The 24013-nt window shown below is 36.3% G+C and overlaps 4 protein-coding genes across 4 annotated transcripts; 1 reads left to right on the top strand and 3 right to left on the bottom strand.

The window, feature by feature from the left end:
- Positions 1-27: 27 nt before the first annotated feature.
- Positions 28-4614, bottom strand: LOC110820516 (aluminum-activated malate transporter 9). Its single transcript, XM_022050004.2, has 6 exons — positions 3968-4614; positions 3027-3164; positions 2652-2921; positions 2377-2513; positions 2136-2282; positions 28-1195 (listed from the first exon to the last, which is right to left on the bottom strand). Exons 1-6 carry the CDS (start codon positions 4338-4340, stop codon positions 515-517), a joined length of 1746 nt encoding a protein of 581 aa, XP_021905696.1. The 5' UTR covers positions 4341-4614; the 3' UTR covers positions 28-514.
- Positions 4615-17947: 13333 nt separating this feature from the next.
- LOC110820507 (Bifunctional inhibitor/lipid-transfer protein/seed storage 2S albumin superfamily protein) lies at positions 17948-18892 on the top strand. The gene is made up of 3 exons (XM_022049994.2): positions 17948-18339; positions 18425-18514; positions 18613-18892. Exons 1-3 carry the CDS (start codon positions 17997-17999, stop codon positions 18753-18755), a joined length of 576 nt encoding a protein of 191 aa, XP_021905686.2. The 5' UTR covers positions 17948-17996; the 3' UTR covers positions 18756-18892.
- Positions 18893-19291: 399 nt separating this feature from the next.
- LOC110820508 (AT-rich interactive domain protein) lies at positions 19292-21805 on the bottom strand. Its single transcript, XM_022049995.2, has 2 exons — positions 21340-21805; positions 19292-19642 (listed from the first exon to the last, which is right to left on the bottom strand). Exons 1-2 carry the CDS (start codon positions 21760-21762, stop codon positions 19469-19471), a joined length of 597 nt encoding a protein of 198 aa, XP_021905687.1. The 5' UTR covers positions 21763-21805; the 3' UTR covers positions 19292-19468.
- Positions 21806-22714: 909 nt separating this feature from the next.
- Positions 22715-23898, bottom strand: LOC110820581 (uncharacterized). Its single transcript, XM_022050095.2, has one exon. It carries the CDS (start codon positions 23534-23536, stop codon positions 22862-22864), a length of 675 nt encoding a protein of 224 aa, XP_021905787.1. The 5' UTR covers positions 23537-23898; the 3' UTR covers positions 22715-22861.
- Between the last annotated feature and the right edge of the window lie 115 nt (positions 23899-24013).

Genomic DNA, 24013 nt, shown 5'->3' with positions numbered 1-24013 from the left:
AAGAGAAACTGAAATCCTTATCCAACATGATCAATCCCAAGATCAAAATAGCCATTCAGAAATTAAATTCAACCAATACATTTAACCCAACATAATCTGCAGAATGATTACTTGAACTAATCTGCAGAATGAATTAATAATATCTTTCAGTTACGGCAGAAAAATATCCAAAAACATCTGCTCCATTTCCAACTTCTCCAGTTGTATTTCTTGCTTCTCTGATATTTTATACTCCATTCTCATGTCACATTCAATCACAAAAACCTGCTTCACCAATTCTGGAATCAACTCACTCCAACAATCAGATTCAGACCCTTAAAAAATAGGCCGTCTAACAAGTTATGTCCATTACAGCAACGAGTATTCCCTATATCTGGAACTGGCACTAAACTGGGTTCCGCCTTGTTTACACCAACTATATGAACTCTAATGATTAGGCTCTACGACCAACATTAATATTTTACCAGTCAAATCTATCTGCGTATAATCTGTAACTAGAAATTCTCAAATAATTTCAAGACTTAAAAAACCTATGCAATCTAGTCCAAAACCCAATCGGTCCTTGTGCTGCTGCTGGTAGCTCGGGAGGTTCCTTAAAATTTGCTCTCTCGCTCAACTCTTCAAATGAATCAACAAGATTTTGCAGCCTCGCCACAAATTCAATCAGAAGTGATGTAAAAGTTGCTAGAGACAATGCACTTGCACTTTCATATGTCTTGGATTCTTCTAATTGTGGCAATGCATCAGCATTGAAAGAAACTCGTGCTGGCCATGATATCTGTTTCTTGAATTTTTCTTGAGTAGATGTTTCTGTAGGGAAGGTTGATTTTAGACCAGCACCAAGGTTATTATTATCCCAACTCTTTGGTATAACAACTGTTCTGAGATCTAGTATAGCTTCACTACGGGACTTGTGTTCGAGCACTTTTTCTCTGTTATCATCCAAGTCCATGAAGCCTTGGGGTTCTGGACGGTTTCCAATTTCCCAGCACTCTGAATTGACAAGTAGGTATGATTTCCGATCAACCTTGCTTTGCAACTCCTCGGCTGCTTCATGCACCTCATAGAGTATGTCTACTGGGCCTAATTTCTCCATCTTCTTAACTTTATTCCCAAGTTCACGTAACACTTTAGCACCTTCAGCTCCTACCCTTTGCAGCTCATCACGAAAAACCTGTCTTTTATCTTCTGGAGCCTGCACATGTCAATGTTAAGAATTAACTCACCCACAAAAAACCAATGGTTATATATGAAACTAATACTGAACAAGACCATAAGTGAATCATACACTTCTCTGCAGGAAACATGACTGCTAATAAAACACACTATTTTCAAATACAAGCTTTAACTGGTATGTAATAAGATTTTCTGGTCTCATTTGTTAAATTCATGTTATTTATCAAAGCGTGCATTGATGTTTGGGAGTAATTAGGTAGAAACAAAAATTATTTTTTAGATAATATTAAAAACAACATTTTAAAACTTTCAAATTCAGTCCTCATTTTCAGTGGCATTTTTTTCATTGATAACCAACATAATGCTTAAATACATGAAGATGTAGGAAATGATAACTAGCAGATATTGTTGTAACAAATTGGACCCAGTTTTCTAGCTACATATGCATGTCAAGGAGATATTTAAGTTAACTTCGAACCTGGGAAAACTCTGCAGAACAGCACCCAAAAAAATGGGAAAGATTCACACAACATATACGAATTGGCCACGTTTTTTAATTTGGTTTTTCTAAAAAAAATGAGAATTGTCAAAGAGATATGTAAAAGAAATATGTAAAAGAAATATTATCAGAATATAAACAAACATAAAAGAAAACGGAAAAACATAAGTTGTCAATTCATAAAATATTTAACCATTTCCAATCGAGCAGTATAGCATAGTTGCTGAATTAGATCATCTTGATTGCCTATATGATGTAAATTGACATAGTCTTGGTTCTATTGGCACCAGATGCACATCTTGAAAATTAGCCATTTCAAAAGTGGACGCAGACCTACATTGGGAGGTCGGGTTTCTGCAGAAAGGGCTACAAGTCCCATATACCATGAAGAAGAAGGAAAAAAGATATCTAAGATGGAAAGCTAACCATATTAAAAGGGGAAGATGAACAAAGTGAAAACCTGTATCTCAGAAAGAATGCATCCGTGTAATGCCATGACCATGAATGCACAATGCCTCAGTGCACCACTAACTTTGACATAATTCTTCCACGGATATCTGAAAGATCTGTAAGGACCATGAGGTGGTTCCCAAATTGCAAAACCCATCTTCACATTGGAGAGAAAAAGAAAGAAGAATTTGAGTACAGCATCATATCCTTGAATAGTTAGAGAAGCAACATAATGGCAATATATAAACTACCAGAGCATCCTCTTGGCTAGTGGATTCTACAGCTGATCTGTAACCATTGTAGACAAGATCATCAGATGCTTGGTATGTTAGAATTTTGGATGGGATCCTCTCGTACTCAACACACTTTAGGTAACCATCAACACAACCTACATAGAAGCTCAATAATTAGTTAGGCATGATAATCAAGACTGAAAAACCAACAGTTCTTAAAAGTTTAATTTTGCTAATTCAAGGATCTCTATGATTTTAACTAAACAAATAAAATAGAAATTCTGCGTGTTAACCTTCTAAAGAAGTTGCCACACTCATGAAATTTTTTGCGACCAAGTTATGCAGATCCTCTCCAGCCCATATGGGATAAATGAATATGTTAACACCCAAACATATACCAGCACCCAGTACAATAAGCAGGAACCTTGATATGGCTATATGGATAAATTCCCCAGTCCTGTAGCCAGATACTGTTATGTAACAATACGTCAGCAAGAACACTCGAAATCCATATTCGTAGGGCTTCATTGTCGGGTACAGTTTGACATAAGTTGCAGAAAATCCTGAGAGCCACATCACATCTCAGAAGAAAAGAAATTGTAATGGCTACTAATCAAACCAGATCACCAGCATACCAAAATGAAGTAATAGTAAGTGCCAAACCAGACCTATGATGAAGATATTAAAGATAATCACAGCTTCTTCATATTTTCCAGCCAATGTTGACAACTCTGCCATGCACAGGGCAAGTCCTCCGGCTGAAAATGTTCCCAGCCCACGGTTAAATCCTTTGCTGAGAGTTGCTCCTGAAGAAAGATGTGACCCACTAAATATAAGGGAAAGAACTATATAGTTCACTAAGATGGGAACAAATAGGAAGTGGCTAATAAATGCCTCTGAGAAACAAAATTCTGAAGTCTATGCATCCAGGTCATATTCTATCAACATTACTGAATTACTATAAAATGTAAAAAGTTACCACAGAGACGGTATAAATACTTCCTCAGAAATAAATGAGTAAGATGACAAGAAATAAAGATAAGAATTGAGAAAAGGACCACCAAGAGCTACAACCAGAATCAAGCAATCCAAGATGACCGAAACTCAGCCAGTATGATTTGGAAATGCAATAAAGAGGAAGTTCTAATTACTTTTCTTGACCTCAAACATTAACCAAAAAAAGTAAGAAACTACAATTGGTAATATGTGTGAAAAAATTAATTAAGCTTAATGAATTACAGGATGGTCTCTAAATGCCTCGAAATCCATTAAAGTAGCAGAAAAATTCAAACCAATTCTGGGAACCACTTTTGTAATATAGCCCATATGATTCAGTACCTTACCATATCCAACAGCCTCAATCACAAATATAAAAAACTAAATAACCCCACCTTTAAACTTGGAGCTAAATAACAAACCCATGTACTCATTTGAAAAGCTACAAAACAAAATCGATACAGAAATTAACAAAAAAAAAAGAGTGAACAACAACAGAACTAAGAGTATTATAGACATGTATTCATTTGAAGGTACGCATAATTACAACCCAGATCAGAAAATCAATAAATAATACCAAACAAAAAGCAAGATTTGTCCAAAACCATCTTACCAATGCTGAACTCAAAAACGACAACGACGGTAAGAATAGCCCAAACAGAGTACCGGCTCATCTCTTTCGGAGATTCTTTCCAGAAGATCACCAACGAAACGAGCACCAAAGCCAGACCCATTTTAGCGGAAAACATAATCTTTCTCGGATCAGAAATACCCATATGCCATGCGTTAGTGGCGACATCTTGCACGTTCCTTAAGAAGCTCGTAATCTTATCAGAAATGAAACGATACGAGCAGCAACGAACCGGGTCGTCTTCTTCGCTTGAATCGATATCTGCAAATCTTAGTTCTGAGTAGCCCTTTACAGAGAGCAACCTTTCTCGCTTCTCTAACAGGCTATGCCTGAAAGAACCCATTCTGACAGCCATCGAACTACCAAGTTTTTTGGAAAGGTGGGGGAAAGACCAGACGATTTCAAATGGAGGAAAATCAGAGTGGGGAATGAAAGCCTGTTTACATTATTTGGTAGATTTAGGAAAGAGATGACATTTACTTGTATGGTTCTTGATAATTGGTGCGCGCTTAAAGTAGAGTGCAGAATCCCAGAACTGGCAGGAAGATAGATTCTCTGCAAGCATGAAACGACGTCGTTGGACTGCAATATCAGGAGATTTGATGGCATGGGCAGAGGTAATGTATGGGTTATCATTGGGTGTTTAAGAATATGTTCAGAGTTCAGTTTTCAGATATAGTTTATTACTCAAAAAAAAAAAGCCAATATAGTTTTTTATAATTTATTTTCTGAAAATAAAAAATATTATTTATGTTTATAATTATAACGACGACGGAAATACAAAATTAAATATATATAATTTAAGTACAGAAGCGAAATAAAATGTTAAAGTTTAGATTCCTTATACAATAATTTAAAAGTATTGAATAATATTACGGAATGAATTTTCTGAAAAAAAAAATATGAGAAATAAAAAAAATAATAAAAAATAGAAAGTGTCTAGCATATACTCACAATCTTCTTACGGATCAAGCTCTGGAACCAAGTGCTCTTGATTTGAAATGGTTAAATAAAGGATGAGTTACACTAACCCAGTAAGAATATCACATTATATCACCGGCACATAAGTAAAAATTGGTGTAAAATCAAAACAACTAATAGAGCATTAAATTTAAAAAATTCGTTTATCAATCATAAAATTATTTACCGTTCACTTACCATTATGAAATTTATAAAAACAATCTATAAAGACAATAATATCATACATATCATAACTTCATGAACAATCAGCAACATAAAACATATCATAAATTCATATTCATTAACAATAAATCAAATCATAACCGTTTCTCATTTCACCAGCCTACTAGTATATATGGGGATTCATAGAGGTGTCTCCGCTACACGTGAACCTTTTTCCTTAATAATTTAAATTACAGGGTTGTCCCTATACCCCGTCTAGTATGAGTACTAAGACATTAAACCTCAATACCTCATCCGGTATAAGGGTGAAGCGGACTATTCACATACCCCGTCCGGTATGAGCACCAAACTACCAAGTCTCCATACCCCGTTCGGTATAAGATAACATTTACGATAGGGTTCTCTATGTATCCGGTCCTTCCACCATCTCCTATGATATCTAGTAAGGCTGTCATTCTATTTGTTTATTTGATCACACCTCTTTTTTTATTTTTCTTTAGTCTCCATTATCAAATCAAACATAATCACATAAACAAATAAACATGCATCCGATAATCCAATCATGTCTCAAATCCCAAAATCAAATAGTGGTCAGGTAAAGCAATAATACATATATTTAAACCATAAAATAGATAAATCAGATATTATTATGTTTTTAGACTGTAAAATAAATCACAGAGAACAATATCCGGTTCGGCCTCCATTAGCAATCCGTAATTAATTATGCACATCTATTTAATTTGTACAAAATACCATATTATTATTTATTTAAACTTCAATTCTATTATAGGAAATAGGGTGAGGGGTCCTTACTCGATTTAACACCGAAAAATTAAATGGTTTATTACACCTATGGATGGTCCCTAGGTTCCCTGAATTTTTTTTCAGAAACTAAAACGTGCTTATAGTACCTACAAATATCTCAAATAAACTCCAAATCAGTCCCAGGGCCTACTCGGCCAATTTCAAAAATCCAGCACGGCGGCTCCGTTGTGCTCTTGTGATGGCACCACTGCCCGCAGCGTCAGTCCACCTCGAGTCAGTCGTTTTCGGTCGAATTTAGCCGATTTTACATCGATTTATATGAGCACATACGCTAAAAGGCCTCGGTGAGCCAAAAAAATACGAAAAACCAAAACTCACCAGCGGTGGGGCTATCTGGTACGGCGACTCCTCCTACTCACATTGCGGTTGGGTATTTCACTTTGGTCAACCTGCAAATAAAAAAATGGTGATCACAACGGTGGAAAAATTACGCGAAACGGGAATAAAAAAAGGCCTCATCGGAGACGATTTATGAAATTTCTCGCAGTAGCGCTACTGGGCTTCGTAGATATTTTTCGGCCAATTGGCCAGTTCTTTCACTCTGATTTGGCCATGGGTGGTTTTAAAATTAAATTTCGTGCAAAAAAAGAAATTTTTATCTTCTTTGGTGATCGGAGAGGGTTCCGATACGGCAGCGGGTGACGGCGGTTGGCTCCCTAGCAGCTGGATTGTCTTTTCCGGCGAGAGGTTCTAGCGGCTAGGATTAGGGTTTGGGTGCGGATGGGGTTATTTATACCCATCCGCTTTTGATATAGGCCGTCCATCGCATTTGATCTGGACTGTCCGATCGCGATTAAATAAAGAGTGAATCTGGGTCGTTCATCAGGATTCAATTTGGGTCGTCTGTGCGCGATTCACTCTGGACCGTCCATGCGCGCGGGAACGGACATCATCTGTTCGATCGAGTGTACGTAGATCGCCCACGTGGCTCCCCCCCGAGTGACCTCCTGTGTCAGTGCCTCTACCACTTGGCGCGTCCTGGTTGGTCGGAGTTGCTGACCAGTTTGACATGACAAAATTTTTCTAAATTACATTTTGACTCCCAGTTTTCAAATTTTCTTTCAAAAATACTCCCAGAACCAAATTTTCACCTCTTTTTTAGTTTGGGCCGTTCGTGCGCGATTCACTCTGGACTGTCCATGCGCACGGGAACAGACCTCAGCTATTCGATCGCGTGCACGTGGCTCCCCCCGAGTGACCTCCCGCGTCAGTGCCTCTGCCACTTGGCGCGTCCTGGTTGGTCGGGGCTGCTGACCAGTCTGACATGACAAAATTTTTCTAAATTACGTTTTGACTCCTGATTTTCAAATTTTCTTTCAAAAATACCCCCAAAATTTAAATTTTTACCTCTTTTTCCTAAAATTATTTTCAATTTAATCCTTTATCAATTTACTCAATTTTTTCCATTAAATGAAAATAAAATAAAATATAATAAAATAAATTAAAAAATTATATTTATTAATAAAAAATAAAAAAATGTTTTAGGTGGGTGTTACAACTCTCCCCCTCTTAAAAGAAATTTGTTTCCTCAAATTTATCTCTCACTCTCAATCGAACAGCTGGGGATATTGGACTCTAAAGTCTGATTCTAGCTCCCATGTAGCCTTCTTCGGTGTACGGTTCTACGATATGATCTTTACAAAGGAGATTTTCCGATTGTGGAGTAATCTACTATTTCGATCTACAATATCGACTGGTATTTCCTCGTAGGATAGATCATCTTGGAGTGGAAGAGACTTGTGGGCCAAGACATGAGAGGGGTCCGAGTTGTACTTACATAGCATGAACACATAAAATACATTGTGGACCTTGAAAAGTTTTGGAGGCAGTGCTAGTCTATAGGCGGCAGTACCAATTTTGTCTAAGACTTCAAATGATCTAATAAATCAAGAGTTTAGTTTCCCCATCCTGCCGAATCTACTGATTTTCTTGAAATGAGTAACCTTAAGGAATACCCGATCGCCTTTCTCAAATTTTAAATCTCTCCTCCGAGTGTCCGCATAACTCTTCTGCCTGCTTTGAGCCATCTGAATGTTCTTTCTAATCTTAACTATTTTAGATGTAGTATCCTCTATCAGATCTGGGCTGAACAGTTTTCTATCGCCCACTTCTTTCCAACAAATCAGTGATCTATATGGGCGCCCATATAACGCCTCATACGGAGCCATGCTAATACTCGTTTGGTACCTATTGTTGTAGGCGAACTCTATCAGGGGTAAATGATCATCCCAATGGCCCCTAGAGTTAAGGACATAAGCTCGGAGTATATCTTCAAGTGTACGAATTATCCTTTATGACTGTCCATCAGTCTGGGGATGGAATGCAGTACTAAAGGATAGCTTCGTTCCTATGGCTTGCTGAAAACTATTCTAAAATCGAGAAGTGAACTTGGGATCCCTGTTGAACACTACTGTCACTGGCACTCCATGTAATCTGACTATTTTTCGGATATACATTCTTACTAACTTGTCTAAGGGATCGGTCATCCTAATGGGCAAAAAGTAGAAAGACTTGGTAAGCCGGTCAATAATTACCCAGATGGCATCATGTTCTGAGCGTGCCTTAGATAATCATGTCACGAACTCCATGGTGATATATTCTCACTTCCATTATGGGATCAGTAATGGCTGAAGTAGCCTGTCTGGGCGTTGATGCTCTATCTTCACCTGCTGACATACCAAACACTTAGAAACAAAGTCAGCTATATCTTTTTTCATCTCATTCTACCAAAATTGGGGTCGTATACTTTAGTACATTTTAGTGCTTCTAGGATACATGGCAAACTTTGAGCTATGCGCCTCTGTCATGATGTCCCTATTTAACTCACTATTACTTGGAACATATACCCTGTCATGAAATCTGAGCAACCCATTGGTGGAGACTCGAAATTTTGAGCTAACTCCCTGTTTTGCATCTTTCTTGAGGGCTACTAAGGCAGAATCGGCAGACTGAGCTTCCCTTATTCTCTAGATTAACTTAGGCTGCACGGTCAGATGACTCAAATATGTGACTCTCCTCAAGTCCTGAAGCCAAACCTGTTATGTGGCTCTAATCTGTCTGCATTCTAAAACCATCAAATGGGCTAATGTACCTGTACTTTTTCTACTGAGTGCATTGGCTACCACGTTGTCCTCACCCAAATGATGTAAGATGTCGTAATCATAGTCATTAAGAAGTTTTATCCACCTTCTCAAGCATATGTTAAGATCCTTTTGAGTGAATATGTGTTTCAAACTCTTGTGATCGGTATAAATCTGAAAGGTCTCTCCATATAAATAATGGCATCAAGTCTTCAAGGTGTGTATGATTGCGGCAAGCTTTAAGTCATGGGTGGGATAGTTTTTCTCATGACTCTTCAACTGTCTGGACCCATAGGCTATGTCCTTCCCATACTGCATTAAAACACAACGCAGGGCTAGATTGGAGGCATCACTATAAACTGTATATTCCCCCAATCCACTCGGTAAGGCCAGCACAGGTGCAGTAGTCAATCACTTCTTTAGTTCTGAAAAACTTCTTTCACAGTTCTCACTCTACTCAAACTTGACATTTTTCTTTGTGACCCGGGTCAGGGGAGCAGTTATACTAGAAAACCCTTCCACAAACCTGCGGTAATAAGCCACCATTCCCAAAAAGCTACGGATCTCCTTAACCGATGTCAATTTCTCCTAGCCGAGCACTACTTCAACCTTTTCAGGGTTCACTGACACTCCATCTTTTGATATGATGTGTCCCAGAAAGGTGGTCTGCTCAAGCCAAAATCCACACTTACTTAATTTTGCATACAGCTTCTTTCCTATGAGAACCTGCAAAACTTGAGCTAAATGGTAAACATGTTCCTCTCTACTTTTTGAATAAACTAGGATGTCATCGATGAACACGATAATAAATTGATCCAAGAATTTCCTGAAGACCCTGTTCATCAAGTCCATGAAGATGACTGGGGCATTGGTTAGCCTAAATGGCATGACCAGGAACTCATAGTGTCCCTACCTGGTTCGAAAGGCTGCTTTGGGGATGTCTTCTGTCTTAATTTTCATCTGATGGTAACCTGAACGCAAATCTATTTTAGAAAAGATCTGTGCACCCTGCAACTGATCGAAGAGGTCATCAATCATGGGAATGGGATATTTGTTCTTGATTGTGACTCTGTTCAACCCTCTATAATCAATACATAACCTCGACGTCCCATCTCCCTTTCTAGCAAAGGTGATACCGACACCCCAAGGGGACACACTATGTCGGATAAAATCATTGTCCTATAATTCAGTGATCTGTTTCCTCAGTTCTTTCATCTCAACACGGCTCATGCGGTAAGGAGCAACCGAAATAGGCTAGATGCCTAGCTGGAGGTCTATGGCGAATTCGACTTCCCTGTCCACTGGCAATCCGGGTAATTCATCTGGAAACACATCTGAAAAGCCTTAGACTACCGGAATTTCTTGAATACAAATCTCTTTCTTGAATACAAATCTCTTTCTTGGGTTTGCTTAGTTAAAGAAAACAGCAGGGTTAAAGTACTTGACGAATAAGAAAATTTATCACGAAGGAATAAGTACTAAATGATTTTATTAATTTGTCAATAGCTCCTCATTAGGAGGATTGAATACAACCTTCTTATTAAAATAATCTACGGTAGCGTGATACGCCGCTAGCCAATTCATTCCTAAAATTATATTAAAATCCCCCGTGTCTAATTCTATTAGGTCTATACTCAAATTTCTATATGTTATCTTTACGACACAAGCTCTGTAGACAATTTCTCCCAATAGTGTCATACTCCCAACAGTAGACACAAACAATATAGAATCGAGTTTATCAAGTAATACATTAAATTTTGATGCAAAAATATGTGAAACAAATGAATGCGATGCACCAGTATTAATCAAAACATGAGTAAGATAGTTACAGATAGTGCACATACCCTGTACCATATCCAGGTTGGCTTCAATATCCTTTTGGGTGAGATTGTAAGCTCTGCCCTAGATAGGAGGTCTGCCCTGATTCTGGTTTTTTGGGCACTCCCTCGCATAATGTTGGACACTACCACATATGTGACAAGTGTTGTTGAGGTAGTAGCAAGATCGGTCCCCATGATCCTTACCACAATGCTGACAGATTTTACCACGTCCTGCCACTGGAGCCTGAGGGGGAGCCTGGATCACCGGCCTGGACCTCTTGTTCTGTTGAACAGTCGCAATAGCTGCTGGTATGCGAGGTGGAGCTGAGGGTCTAAGGTTCTCTGCTGCCTGTGAGAGGGTGCGGAAGCTCCTCTCCACTAACTGTCTCTTGGCCAAAATCGTCGAATAAGTCCCGAGCTCCAGCACAAACAAATGCTGTCTGATCTCTAGGCAGAGGCCCTACTCGAACCACCTAGCCTTCCTGCCTTCATCCAGCAACGTCTCAGGGGAGTATCGGCCTAACTTTAGGAACTTGCGAGCATATATTGACACAGTCATGTTTCTCTGGATCAACTAGACAAACTCCATCTCCTTCAGATGTCGGAGATGCTCTGGGAGGTACTCTACATGAAAATCTGCTAGAAACTGTTCCCAAGTAACTGGAACAGGCAAGGTGATCTGTTTGAGTTCCTACCAGCGGTCTGCTTCTCCCACTAGCATGTAGGTAGCAAGGGTGACCTTCTGTTCGAGAGTCACCCTTAGAATTAAGTTTAGAAATTTGGCTCAGTAGCTCCGCCGTGCTCCGGTGACGGCACTGTCGTCCGCCTCAAATCGGTCATTTTCGACCAAATTCGGTCGATTTTACATCGATTCCTGCCAGCACACACACTAAAGGGCCTCGTAAGCCGAAAAAAATATGAAAAACTGAAACTCACCAGCGGCGGGGCTCTCCGATGCCGCGACTTCTCCAGCTCACATTGCGGTTGGGTATTTCGCTTTGGTCAACCTGCAGAGAAGAGAGGAGGAAGCTACTTGACCCTCCCCCGCTGCCACAGGTTGAGCCACCATTGCAGCGAGAGGATCCCAAGCCACCCCGGTACGACCTTGCTCCTCCATAGTACCTCCCAAAACCACCGCAGTATAATTCGGTGTCCCAACCACAGTACCACCCGATAACACCACAGTACAATTCGGTGCCCCCACCGTATCAGCAAGTATCACCATAAGGTCCCCCAGTCTATCCTCAGCCTAGCTCAGTCCCTCTTCCACGGGACGCAATTCCTCCCATGATTGACTCAGGCTACATCGAGAAATACAAGAGAAAACGGTGATCACAACGGTGGAAAAATTACGCGAAATGGGAATCGGGAAGAACCTCATCAGAGGCGGTTTGTGAAATTCCCTGCGGCGGCACTGCCGGGCTTCATCGATGTTTTTCGGCTAATTGGCCGGTTCTTTCACTCTGATTTGGTCATGGGTGGGTTTGAAATTGAATTTCGTGCAAAAAAATTTTTTTTACCTTTTTTGGCGGTAGGAAAGAGTTCCGGTGCGACGGTGGGTGGCGACGGTCGGCTCCCCAGCAGCTAGGTTGTCTTCTCCAATGAGGGGTTCTGACGATTAAGGTTAGGGTTTGGGTGCGAATGAGGTTATTTATACCCATCTGTTTTTTATCTGAGTCGTCCATCGCGTTGAATCTGAACCGTCGGATCGCGATTAAGTAGGGAATAAATCTGGACCGTTCATCGCGATCCAATTTGGGCCATCCGTGCGTAATTCACTCTAGGTCGTCCATGCGCGCAGGAATGGACTTTAGCCGTTTGATCGCGCACACACGGATCGCCCACGTTGCTCCCCTTAAGTGACCTCTCGCATCAGTGCCTTTGCCACTTGGCGCGTTCTGGTTGGTCGGGGCTGCTGACCGGGCGTCTGAGGTGTAAAATTTTTCTAAATTACGTTTTAACCATCAATTTTTAATTTTTCTTTCAAAAATACTCATAAAACCCAAATTTTCACTCATTTTTCTCAAAATTATTTTTAATTTAATTCTTTATTGATTTACTCAATTTTTTTCATTAAATTAAAATATAATATAATATAATATAATAAATTAAATAATTAAAAAATTATATTTATTAATAAAAAATTTAAAAAAAAAGTTTTAGGTGGGTGTTACAATAATTTTCAGTTAAATATATATATGTATATATAAAATTTAAAAAAGAACGTGTTACCATATCAAATCACATCATTAACAAATATGAATTAATTATTTAACATTAATTTAATTCTTTCTAGTATATGTATTTCAATTATATATTTAATAATTAATATAAATATATTCATGATATATAATTAATTTTAATTAGTTATATGCACCAATTTAATTAATTTATGTAGTGGATGCTATTCTTTTATTATTAATAATATATATTATACAAAATATTTTTTATGTTATGCATATTATAATTAATATTATTTTAATTTATATATAATAAAACTACATAAACTAATAACAAAAACACAGGTATAATAATTAATTAATATTATTCATACACTCAATAAATATAATTTTCACTAATAATAATAGTTTAAAAATTATAAATATATATATGTATATTTCTGAAATATATTATTATCTTGAGATGATCAACAAACACAGCCAATAGTAGGTGAACACGTGGCTCAATTAGAATTGACTTTAATTGGAAAGATTTCAGTTGGGATGTTGGGGGGTGATAACTAGAAAATGTCGGTTTGAATTGTTCATAAAATTACAAGTCAAAAGCGATTGTCTTGTCTTTTTTTATATATTTGTTTTAATGTATCTTAATTTTTCATTTACAGTTAAAAAAACATCGTGATTACCACAACTTCTACTAAGTCTATATATATATATATATATATATGCACATTAAAAAATAAAACATCTCCAAATAAAAGACTAAATTCCGGCAAATCAGAATAATTTGATATCTAGATTTGAAGACTAATTTTTGGTATCTATACATCAAGTAATTCAATTTATCCTTTAATTGTCTAATATATTTATAATAACCAGATACATGTATATATGTAGTAATGTGATATTTATTGATCTCGTTAATTAAAATATTGTGAAAATATCTGTATCTATTCATATCAAAACATACTATATAATTTTTTAAGATTAATTTTATTGAATTAAATTACATAAAATAATTTGTGGGATATAATTTCAAATAAATTTTTATATTAATTCATTTTTTTTATTATTTTTAATAATTTTATATAATCATAAGAGTGATAAAATTAGTTAAAAGGTAACAACAAAAAATAATATTTTTAAAAAAATTAATAAATTTGCTCTCGTATTACAAATGCAACAAATGAAAGCTGCCGTAACATATTCATTTATAATTTTATTTTATTGTTTTTACATTATGCAATTTATTTTCTAACAAATTATTTAATATATAATAATAAAACTAACATTTTGATTTTACCATTTTTAATAAAAGTTATAAATAAACCCAAAAAAAAAAAAATTAATGAATTCCAAATTTACAACCCATCTCCCTCAATTATCTTTCTATGACTTACAAAAATGAATATGTATATATATGGTGTTCATGGCTAGAATGAGAAAAGTAGAATGGCAATATTAGTCAAGTTGGCATGTGAGATTCATGAGGTAACAAGTGGAAAATTGCAGGTACTGTTTGGTCTGCCCCAAAATTCTTCCTTACTTTGATAGCCACATCTTGGGGGGAAAATCTCCAGATACATATTAACTCTTGCCTTTCTTTTTTTCTTTGCTAGAATACTCATTTTCACATTCAAATTTAAAAGATATTCAAAGTACATCTCAATTTTTTTGTTTTGTGTAAATCAATATTTACTTTTTCAAAATGTTCAAATTATTTTTTCGTTATTATTATTATCTAATAATACTATTAAAGATCAGAACACATAATTAATAGTATAAATAAATTTTAAGATATGTGAACGTCTGACATCCACGTGATCTCACACCAAACACGTATTCTTTTTTTAATTTGAAAAACAACATCTATTCTCTATTTACAAATGTAGCACCACAATTTTCTACCATCTTTCTCGTTCTTCCACCATCAATTTTATTGACAGAGAGCACCGCCGCCAACTTCATTGATACGATCATTTTCGTAATTGTTAGAATTATAAAATTATCTAAATACTCAGTTTGATGTTGGCACTAAACTAGAAAGGGAGAGTTTATGTGCTTACTTAAAATATTTACTTGATCTTGATAGGACCAAATCATAAATCTTAGCTATAACACCAATGTTTTAAGAGAAAAGAAAGAAGTGATCTGCTAATATAACAACAAAAAATGAAAGTTTAGGGGGAGGAGGGGAAGGGAAAATAGCAGTGTATATTTAATTGTAAAAAATAAGATAATCAGAAAGTCAGCTTGAATGTCAAGAATGACTTTTCTTACTTTGTGGTGACACCCATTGCAATCCATGTTGATCCTCAGAAACTGGAGTTGTTTTCAGAATCTAAGAAGGGTTAATTGGTGGTGAGAATTAAAAAAAAAAAAGGAGTGGGTAATAAAAGGGAAATATAGTGATGGGAATTTTGAGAATAAATTAGGTATAGAGAATTTATATGTGTGTGTGTATATATATATATATATATGTATATGTTTTGAGGTGAAGTATGGTGGATTCTAGCTGGCTTTAAGATGGGAAATTTTTGGTTTCAATGGTGGAATCAGATTTTTTATTTTGATTGGACAGAGAGAAATTACAGGAAATTTCAACTGCAGTGAAGAAGATGGATTGAGCATCCCTTTTCTTGGCTATAAACAATTATTCCTCTTACCACAAAGCCATCTTTCTTTCATGTATATATGTATATGTATTTTGTATGCAAGTAAATAGTGAAATATATATATATATATATGGTGGGCAAAATAATTTATTTTTCTTTATATATGATTATTTTGAGAATTATTTTATGTAATGGGTATATAGTAATTAAAATTTTTTTACAATTTCTAATATTGTGGTCTATTTATAAGTTGGACAATGAGAAAGATTGAATAAAAAAAACTGCTGGTGTCTAAAAATAGAGAGGAAAAAAAAAAAAAGGATGGAAGAGTAGAAATAAGTTTGAAAATTAACCACAAAACTCGGTTGCTAAACAGGAAAACAATCACAAATGCATAACAAAATCCTTAAGAAATGGAGAAATCATTACAAATTCCAGAACAAAAAAATATTCCTCCTCTTTTTTTTTCTTCTCATTCAACAACAACATAAAAACACAAAGACAAGAACAAGTATAGACGGAGAGAAAAAGAAGAATCAGAAGGAGAGGAAGAGGAAGAAGACTCTTCTTCTTCTTCTTCACCGTTATTATAATCTTCATTATCATTAATATTATTACTGTATGATCTATCGATTGTAAAAAAAAAAAAAAAGTTACCACGTTATCATCTTTCATGGAAGCAGGATATAGTTACCCTCAGCCACCAAGATATGAAATGCTCAACAAAGAACAGTATCCAAACCTTAGGCCTCCACCGGGACACAGACACAACATTCCACGTTACAACGATGATCACTCTCGCAAATCATCTAAGCTTTGCTTGAGATGTATTTGTTGCCTATATTGTTGTCTACTCACCATAGTCATCATCTCCTTCCTCCTCATCCTAATAGTCTATGCCATTTATAGTCCTCAGATACCTAACTACGAGCTCGAAAACTTGAAGGTCAACACATTCGAGGTTCGCTCAGATCGTAGCTTTTCTGCAGAATTTTTGGTTTCTATCAAGGCTGCGAACCCTAATGCCCATATAGGATTCCATTACGGCAAGGACAGTTCTGTTGTTGTCGAGTACTTGGACAAATCTCTTTGTTCGGGAAAACTACCATCATTTTTTCAGCCAGGGAGGAACACTAGCATTGCAAATGTTTTGTTGAAGGGGAGAAGTGAGTTCGATTTAGACCTGCAACAGACGCTATCGAAGAACCGGAACTCGGGAAAGATCCCGTTGGTTGTGAAATTGAAGGTCCCTGTTTCAATTGTTCTTGGAGACTTTCTGTTGAGACAAGTTGTGATTCTTGTTAACTGCTCTATGGTTATCAATAATCTGTCTGCTAACCAGCCGGTTAAGATTTTGTCAAGTGGTTATAGTTACACATTTGCGTTTTGAAAATTCCGAAGGTTATTAAAATCATCCATTGAGATCAGATTGGCAGAGAATTAAGCATCTGTACATGTTCATCATCATCTCAGAAATTTTCTCTGCATTATCTATATTTCTCAGATCCCTCTCATGGTTGGATATGGGTCAATAACAGTACGTATATGTTATTAGATAGTGTAAGAATAGAGATTTAATGTGCTTAGATTTGAATTTGAAGAGTTGGGTTTTGTTAGAAAGCATTTTTAACATGAATCTTACACCAAATTATTATTACTTGTGATATTTCTGAATGCTCCAATTACATAAATCAAGAATGTAAACCTAAAATTTATGCATTGCTTAATTTTCTCATCAATCAAAGAATGGTCTTAAGAAAATTGGGATTAACTATCTACATAAGATGAATATGATGAATGTCCCATTAACCTTTCATATATATTCGACAAGCTAAAATGAGTCAGTAATTTTTACACCAGAACACACACATACACATATATATAGATTATTTAAGGGACTCATATATGTATATGTATACACGTTAATTAAAAACAAGAAGATTTGAACCATTATTCTGAGTAGTTAAAGATTTGCTTTTTCAGTGATCATTCGAGTCTTGTAAAGTATTTCTTTAAATTGATTTCTCCAAAGCTCTCTAATCTCCAGATCAATAATCAATCTTTTAATTCTGTTTAAAATTTTAATTAATTAAGTTACTGGTGAAATTGCCTAAATATTAAGCTGCTAGCCAAATAAGATAATTCTTTTATTATTTTCAGTTTGTAATTACAGAAAATCGGTAAAATGGTAAGTGCCATAACACAGAGGCACAGAACAAGAAGTGCATGTAGAAATAACACACACCATGCATGTGCTAATTCACACCCAAACCATGCACTCTCTTCTTAAAAACATACCAATTAAGTCCCTTCAGAAAAACCCTAACCCTAATTTATTCGCACAAACAATGACTTCTCTACTACACTCTTTTCCTCTCATTGCCATAACCTCTGTTTCTACTCTATTCTTAATCTCCCTTCTTCCAGTTGTCCTCTCTCAGGACCCAACTCTATCCGACTGCATCTCCCCACTGCTACCCTTGACTGCATGTGCACCTTTTGTGCAGGGAACGGCCCAGGCCCCAGCACAGCCGTGCTGCGACAACCTGAACCAACTCTATGTTACACAGCAGGAGTGCCTATGCCTCTTGCTCAATGACACTTCACTGAATACTTTTCCTATTAACAGGACTCTTGCTTTGCAACTGCCTGATCTCTGCAGGCTTCAAGCTGATTTGTCTGTTTGTTCGGGTAAAACTACCTATATTCCTATATTCTTTTGCCTATAACTATACTGTAAAAGGGTTAACCTATGACTTAAAATGTCCTTATGAAGGGGTACCTGCGCCTTCTAACTCATCAACTTCCCCTACTTCATCCGGTCCACAAGTTTCTCTTGGTTCAAATACCAATTCCTCTGTTGCTTGTAAGCTCAGGATTTTCCTTTTAACATCTCCATGGCTACTATTTCTTTACATTTCAACTTTGGTTTGTCCTAAATGTTGTATTTTTTTATAACTTCAGCCGCACCCATGGTTCAAGTGGCACCCAGACCGAGCATCATGGGATTTGGTTATGGGCGGAGCACTGGCATGAAGTTAAAGACAGATGATCGCTCAGCAGTCATATCTCTTGCAACTTTTCTGTCTGCATTACTGTTAATTTGAGCATCCAGTTAAAGCATTTCAGATTTATGGATAGGAGTTCGTAGGATCTAGCATTTAGAGCGACTAATTTATAGATTTGTTATGGCATGTTTGGAATTTTTGAATAAAACATTCTAGTGCTTACTCTGTTTCTCATACATGAAAGTACCTTAGAAAGACCCACATGAGATGATCTTCAGTTTTTCTACTTCCAAACAGCCTGAAGCTGAAGTCCAGAAAGATCAATAAACTAAACGGCTAACAAAATCATACGTAACAGAAACATCAAAAGTTAGGCTGGACTAGTTTACAAATAATAGACTGGACTATTTTTTATAAATTTAAGCGGAAACATCAATTCAAATCTATCTATTTTTATATATGTAAGTGTTTGAAATCTAACTACTGCGTTGTATCTGCTAAAAATTAATTTAGTAAGACTAGACCCGAAGATAATTATTTGTAAATAATATATTGTACCATTTCCGACTATCTTCAATTTTTTGTAAAATCAATTCAACATTATAACTTCAGATTATATAACACACTAGCAAATCTTTCTGTAAATTAACATCTGATTAAATAGCAAGTACATTCATAAGAGAATTACAAGCAATTACCTTATAAGCTGAAGAGAAACACCTTTTCTTCAAATTGTCTCCTTTTTGAATAAAACTATATTCATGTGCAGATGCAAACTGCAGAGCACTGTTTGCATCTCATTATAGAGGTGACTATTCTAAACTAGGTGCCACTTCTGTCGGGTTGGATTCAAAGACATCCGAGTTAGATGCCTCGGGTTCGTCCAAAAGTTCTCGTGATTGAATTGATTCTTTGTATGCAGGAGTTTCTTTAAAATCTGTTGCCCCTTCATTGTAGGTCGCCACCGCAATCCCACATGCAATTAACTGGTAAATAAGGCAAAAAAGAAAAAAGATTCATGAGTCATTAAATGTAACATTAACATTTTTAGTTTTGCCAAATTGGTTAAGAAGCAGAAAAACAAGTCCATTATTACATTATACACAAGAAGGTAAAAATTCTCAAGATATATATACACACAATAAAGCCAAGAATTCCTGAGCTATATATACTCACACAAAAGTCATCAACATCAGAGGTCATTATATATATATATATATATATATTCTTGAGCAGAGCCTTCAGAAGCCTAAAAGCCGCGTAGAAAATGAGAGAGTTTAGCTTTCCAGATTCCCACTTTATAGCAGTTTTTTTTTTTTTTTAATTTCCTCCCTTGCTCCTTTCTTCCAGAAAGACGTGACAAAGATTATTTTATCATAAGAGAGTTTCTTCCCCTTGTATAACCTATAACACTTTTCCCACGGCTCATTCTGACGCAAGCAAACAGAGCTACTGCTTTCACCAGAATTTTCCACATATCATAAAAGGTCTACACATTAAGGCTGTGTTTAATTCCATTCTCATTCAATTTTAACCAACCCCTATTTCAAATTTCACATTAGCCATGTTATGCATAACTGGAACATATTGTTATGTTTAACTTACCACACTTTACCTTAAATTCAACTCAAAACACATTCTACTTATTAAGACTAATATAAAAACCAGAAGTATAAATTAACTAAAAAACACTAGAAGTGTAAATCAACAAAATATTAAACAGGAATTCAATCAAATGCACTATCATATAATGTTATTTAAATCTACTTGGAAAATCATTTTCTTTAACTATTATAGCAAATTCAGAAACAAATAAGCCAAATTCAGAGAAACAAGAAATCCAACATACATTTTTTTTTTTTTTTTTAATGACAGGGAAGATCTCTAGTTCATCTACATTATTGATTAGAATTTCTCATTCAATACATGCTATTTCAAAAACGAATTAAACTTTTTCTATCTTATTAAATCCATTTTTTTTCAATTCTATTTGAATACCATCCGTGTTGAAAAAGAATTTTTTTTTTTTCCGCCCTATTACCAATATATCCTTTTTATCCTAACTTGTTATATTATAGTCAATCGAATTTGTTGAATTATCGTATTGATCAGATTGAAATAAATCAAAATTGATAAGGAGTTGGTCAATGCTACTAGCGCATTTACTTGTTTGAGCCATTTCCATTTTAGTTCTATAATTTGAGTTAGATTCCAAAGTTGTTTTGGTCATGCCCAAATTTTAAGAAATTGATTCAGTTCATATAAAAAAATTGTCTCATTCCTTTGTAAGTGTGAGACTAAATTCAAAATTTTTATCTGAATTCAATGTGTTTCTTAAATAATTTACTAAACCTATTATAACTCAATTGAAACTGTATGAGAGCTAGAAAACCTAATTGTAGAGAAAATAACAATGAAAAAACTAATATCTCTTAAAAACTATAATTTCTAAATCCAAAAGGCTGATAGCTCTAAATTATCAACTACAAACAGGAAGCAAGAGGATTTAGTTTTTATCTCTTTTCCTTAAAAAAACTCAACCAGTACATGCACCGCCAATCGGAAAGTATCCATAGCAAGTATAATTAAGCAAAAAAATGATGGAAATTTTCTATAAAAAATAAAAAATAGCACTAAATTTTACTTGCAATCGAACAAGATGAATGTTTCAAAGAATAATTACCGCGAAAACTATGCCAAAGGCCCATAAATACTGAACAACGAAGCCGAAGGCGTCCCACTGTTGACCCTCCCAGAAGTCGGGTTCCTGACCCGGAAGTTCCGGCATGGGAACACCACTAGAATCAACCACGACATTTCCGTCAGCACCTACACCGACATTTTCAACAGCATCTTCAATCTGGACCGTCGGCTGCTGTTGCTCATCTTCCTCTTCTTTAGTCGTGATTGAGCTCCTCCGATTCCTGCTGTCGAAGCGTCCGGTTCGGGAGGAAAGCTTCTTGGCAGCGGAAGCCACGTGGAGGGTTCTGGACGAGAATGGGAAGAGCACGTGGCGACGGATCGGGAGTTGAGCGTAGGAGCGTTCGGTAGGACAGCTGCGGAGGATTCTGCCTCCTCCTCCACCGTTGGCTATTGTAAGAGCCATTTGAGTGGACGCGAACTGAGCGACTGTGGACAGGAAGATCGTTGGGGGGGGGATAAGGAAAAGATTACTGGCTGGTTTGGATCCGATTCGAGTGATTTCAAGACCCGGATCCGAATAAATTGGCTTCGGGTTGGATGAAAGCCCATTTGCTTCATTCAACTTAAATTTTGGGAATGGGCTCAAGCCCAATGATGATGTTTTATTGTATGATTTTCAAATATTAAATTGTTCTGAGTCAAAAACTTAAATTTAGTTAAAATTAAGGACTAAATTTATAAATTTAAAAAGTATATCTCAATAGTACTAGCCGCTATTTCTGGTATGTTTTAAATTATTTAATTTAGCCAGCGGAATCAAATATTTGCTTCGCTCTTAAATTAATGGGGAGCAAATTTATCAAGTTTGGTCAAGTTTTATTTTTATTTTTTTTTTTAAAAAGAAAAGTTTGGCCAAGTTCTAATTTAATTTTGATTTTATAACAAATTAAAAAAATTTTATAAGTTGATTTCCACCAAAATATCTGTATATTCGAAAATGCCATTTTAAAAAATACAAGTCATAATTTAATTTATTAGCAAAAATGTAACAAATTTAACATTATATTTTTAAAGTCATTTGTTAATCAAAATAAAATTTAAAAAATTAAATAATTGTCAAAGTATTTTGTTATTAAAAATTAAAAATTAAAAAAAGTAAATTATCCTTAAATTTTCAAATGCCGATAAGAACAGGGCAACCACGAAGAGTCAAGTCACTTCGATTCAACGTTGAAATTTTTGGTACGTATTTTCTCCAATAATTTACCCAGATAGGGAATTATTTATCGATTAATTACAGATTTTAAAATTAAAATATTCTATTTATATTTCCAAGAATATATTATAATTTTTACTATGATCCATTAAAAATTGAAGGGTATTATATTTTGTTCAAAAAACAAATTCAATCAGTATGCCCGCAAAGATTTTTTTGGTCTATTTCTATGAACACCTACTCCGCATTTTCCTCTTCTCATTTTTTGTCCAACTTTACAACCTATCTTCACAAATACTAGGTCTGTGTACCGAAACGTTTCGGCAAACCGAAACGTTTCCCATTTTTACAAAGCGGGTAGAGACTCGGGTTGCCACGTCAGTTCAATAAGGTCGGCCGGGTCATATGCATCATCCGAATAATCAAACAGCCCGCCTAACGTCACAAAATCGGCTCCGTTATCTGAATTAAACCTGCCGTTGCTGTTGCCTTCTGTGTTACCGCCGATTCCCAACTCAAAAGAATCGTAACTCGGTATATTGTCCTCGAACCCTAACATCCCGTCAAATCCAGCGGCGACGCCAGGCTCAAGATTAACGGCGTCCTCTTTCTGCTCGTCCCCGGACGAGAAAGTCGGCGGCAGACCCAGCTCGTCGTCGGAAGCTTCCAGAAGGTATCCAAGATCCGACCTTGACTCGCCGGAATCAGACGTCATGTCCGGCACCGGAGGCGGGACGAGAATCTCCTCTTCGAAGCTTTTGATAACGGAGTCAAGGTCAGGGATTTCCGGGTCACGGTCAAAACCCAAGTCCGGGTCGTCGAGAATATTGAGCAGATCCTCCTGGATCCGTTTCGCCTCCGGGGAAGCAACATCTGACTCAGGCTCCGAACTCACCTGTTCGACCCGGGAATGTTTAGACTCCGGCGAGTCGACCTCATAAGTCTCAAAGTCATCCCGGGGTCGTTTATTGCTGTTATTGCCACCAGCGTTTTCCTTGCAATCCTCCATTGTAGATGTCATTGGGGTTCAATCTTCAAAAAAAAAAAAAAAAACCTTCGGCTTCAAAGGAGACAAGAAACCCTAAAAGCAAAGATTATGTCCTCAAGTAACCCACCAAATATCTCACAGTAGATATGAAGAGAGAGAAAGAGATAAATAGAAAAGAAAGGAGGTGAGTGATGAGTTTTGGCGAGTGGGAGAGAGAGACGAAGACGATATATATAGTGGGCAAAAAGTAATATTAGTGTTAAAGTTTCGTAGAGAGAGAAAGGGAAATATGTTGAAGGTGTTTGGGTGACGAGAAAATTAAGAAAGAAAATAATAATATGGGTGCGTGGGCGGGAGAAAGAAAAAGCAACTGTGTTTGGTGAGAGAGAAAATGAAAAGAAGATGGGTGTATATATATACATAGTTGGGAAAAGAAAATTGTTGATCGCCATTTCAAATATTTAATTAATAAAATAATTAAATAAAGATTTTGGATAGGGACAGGCGCGT

The sequence above is a fragment of the Carica papaya genome, chromosome 9, assembly GCF_054855325.1.
Source record: "Carica papaya isolate Zhongbai chromosome 9, ASM5485532v1, whole genome shotgun sequence".
NCBI classification, from domain to species: Eukaryota; Viridiplantae; Streptophyta; class Magnoliopsida; order Brassicales; family Caricaceae; genus Carica; species Carica papaya.
Note: the sequence above shows the minus strand (reverse complement) of the source record. Positions and strands in the feature narration are given on the sequence as shown.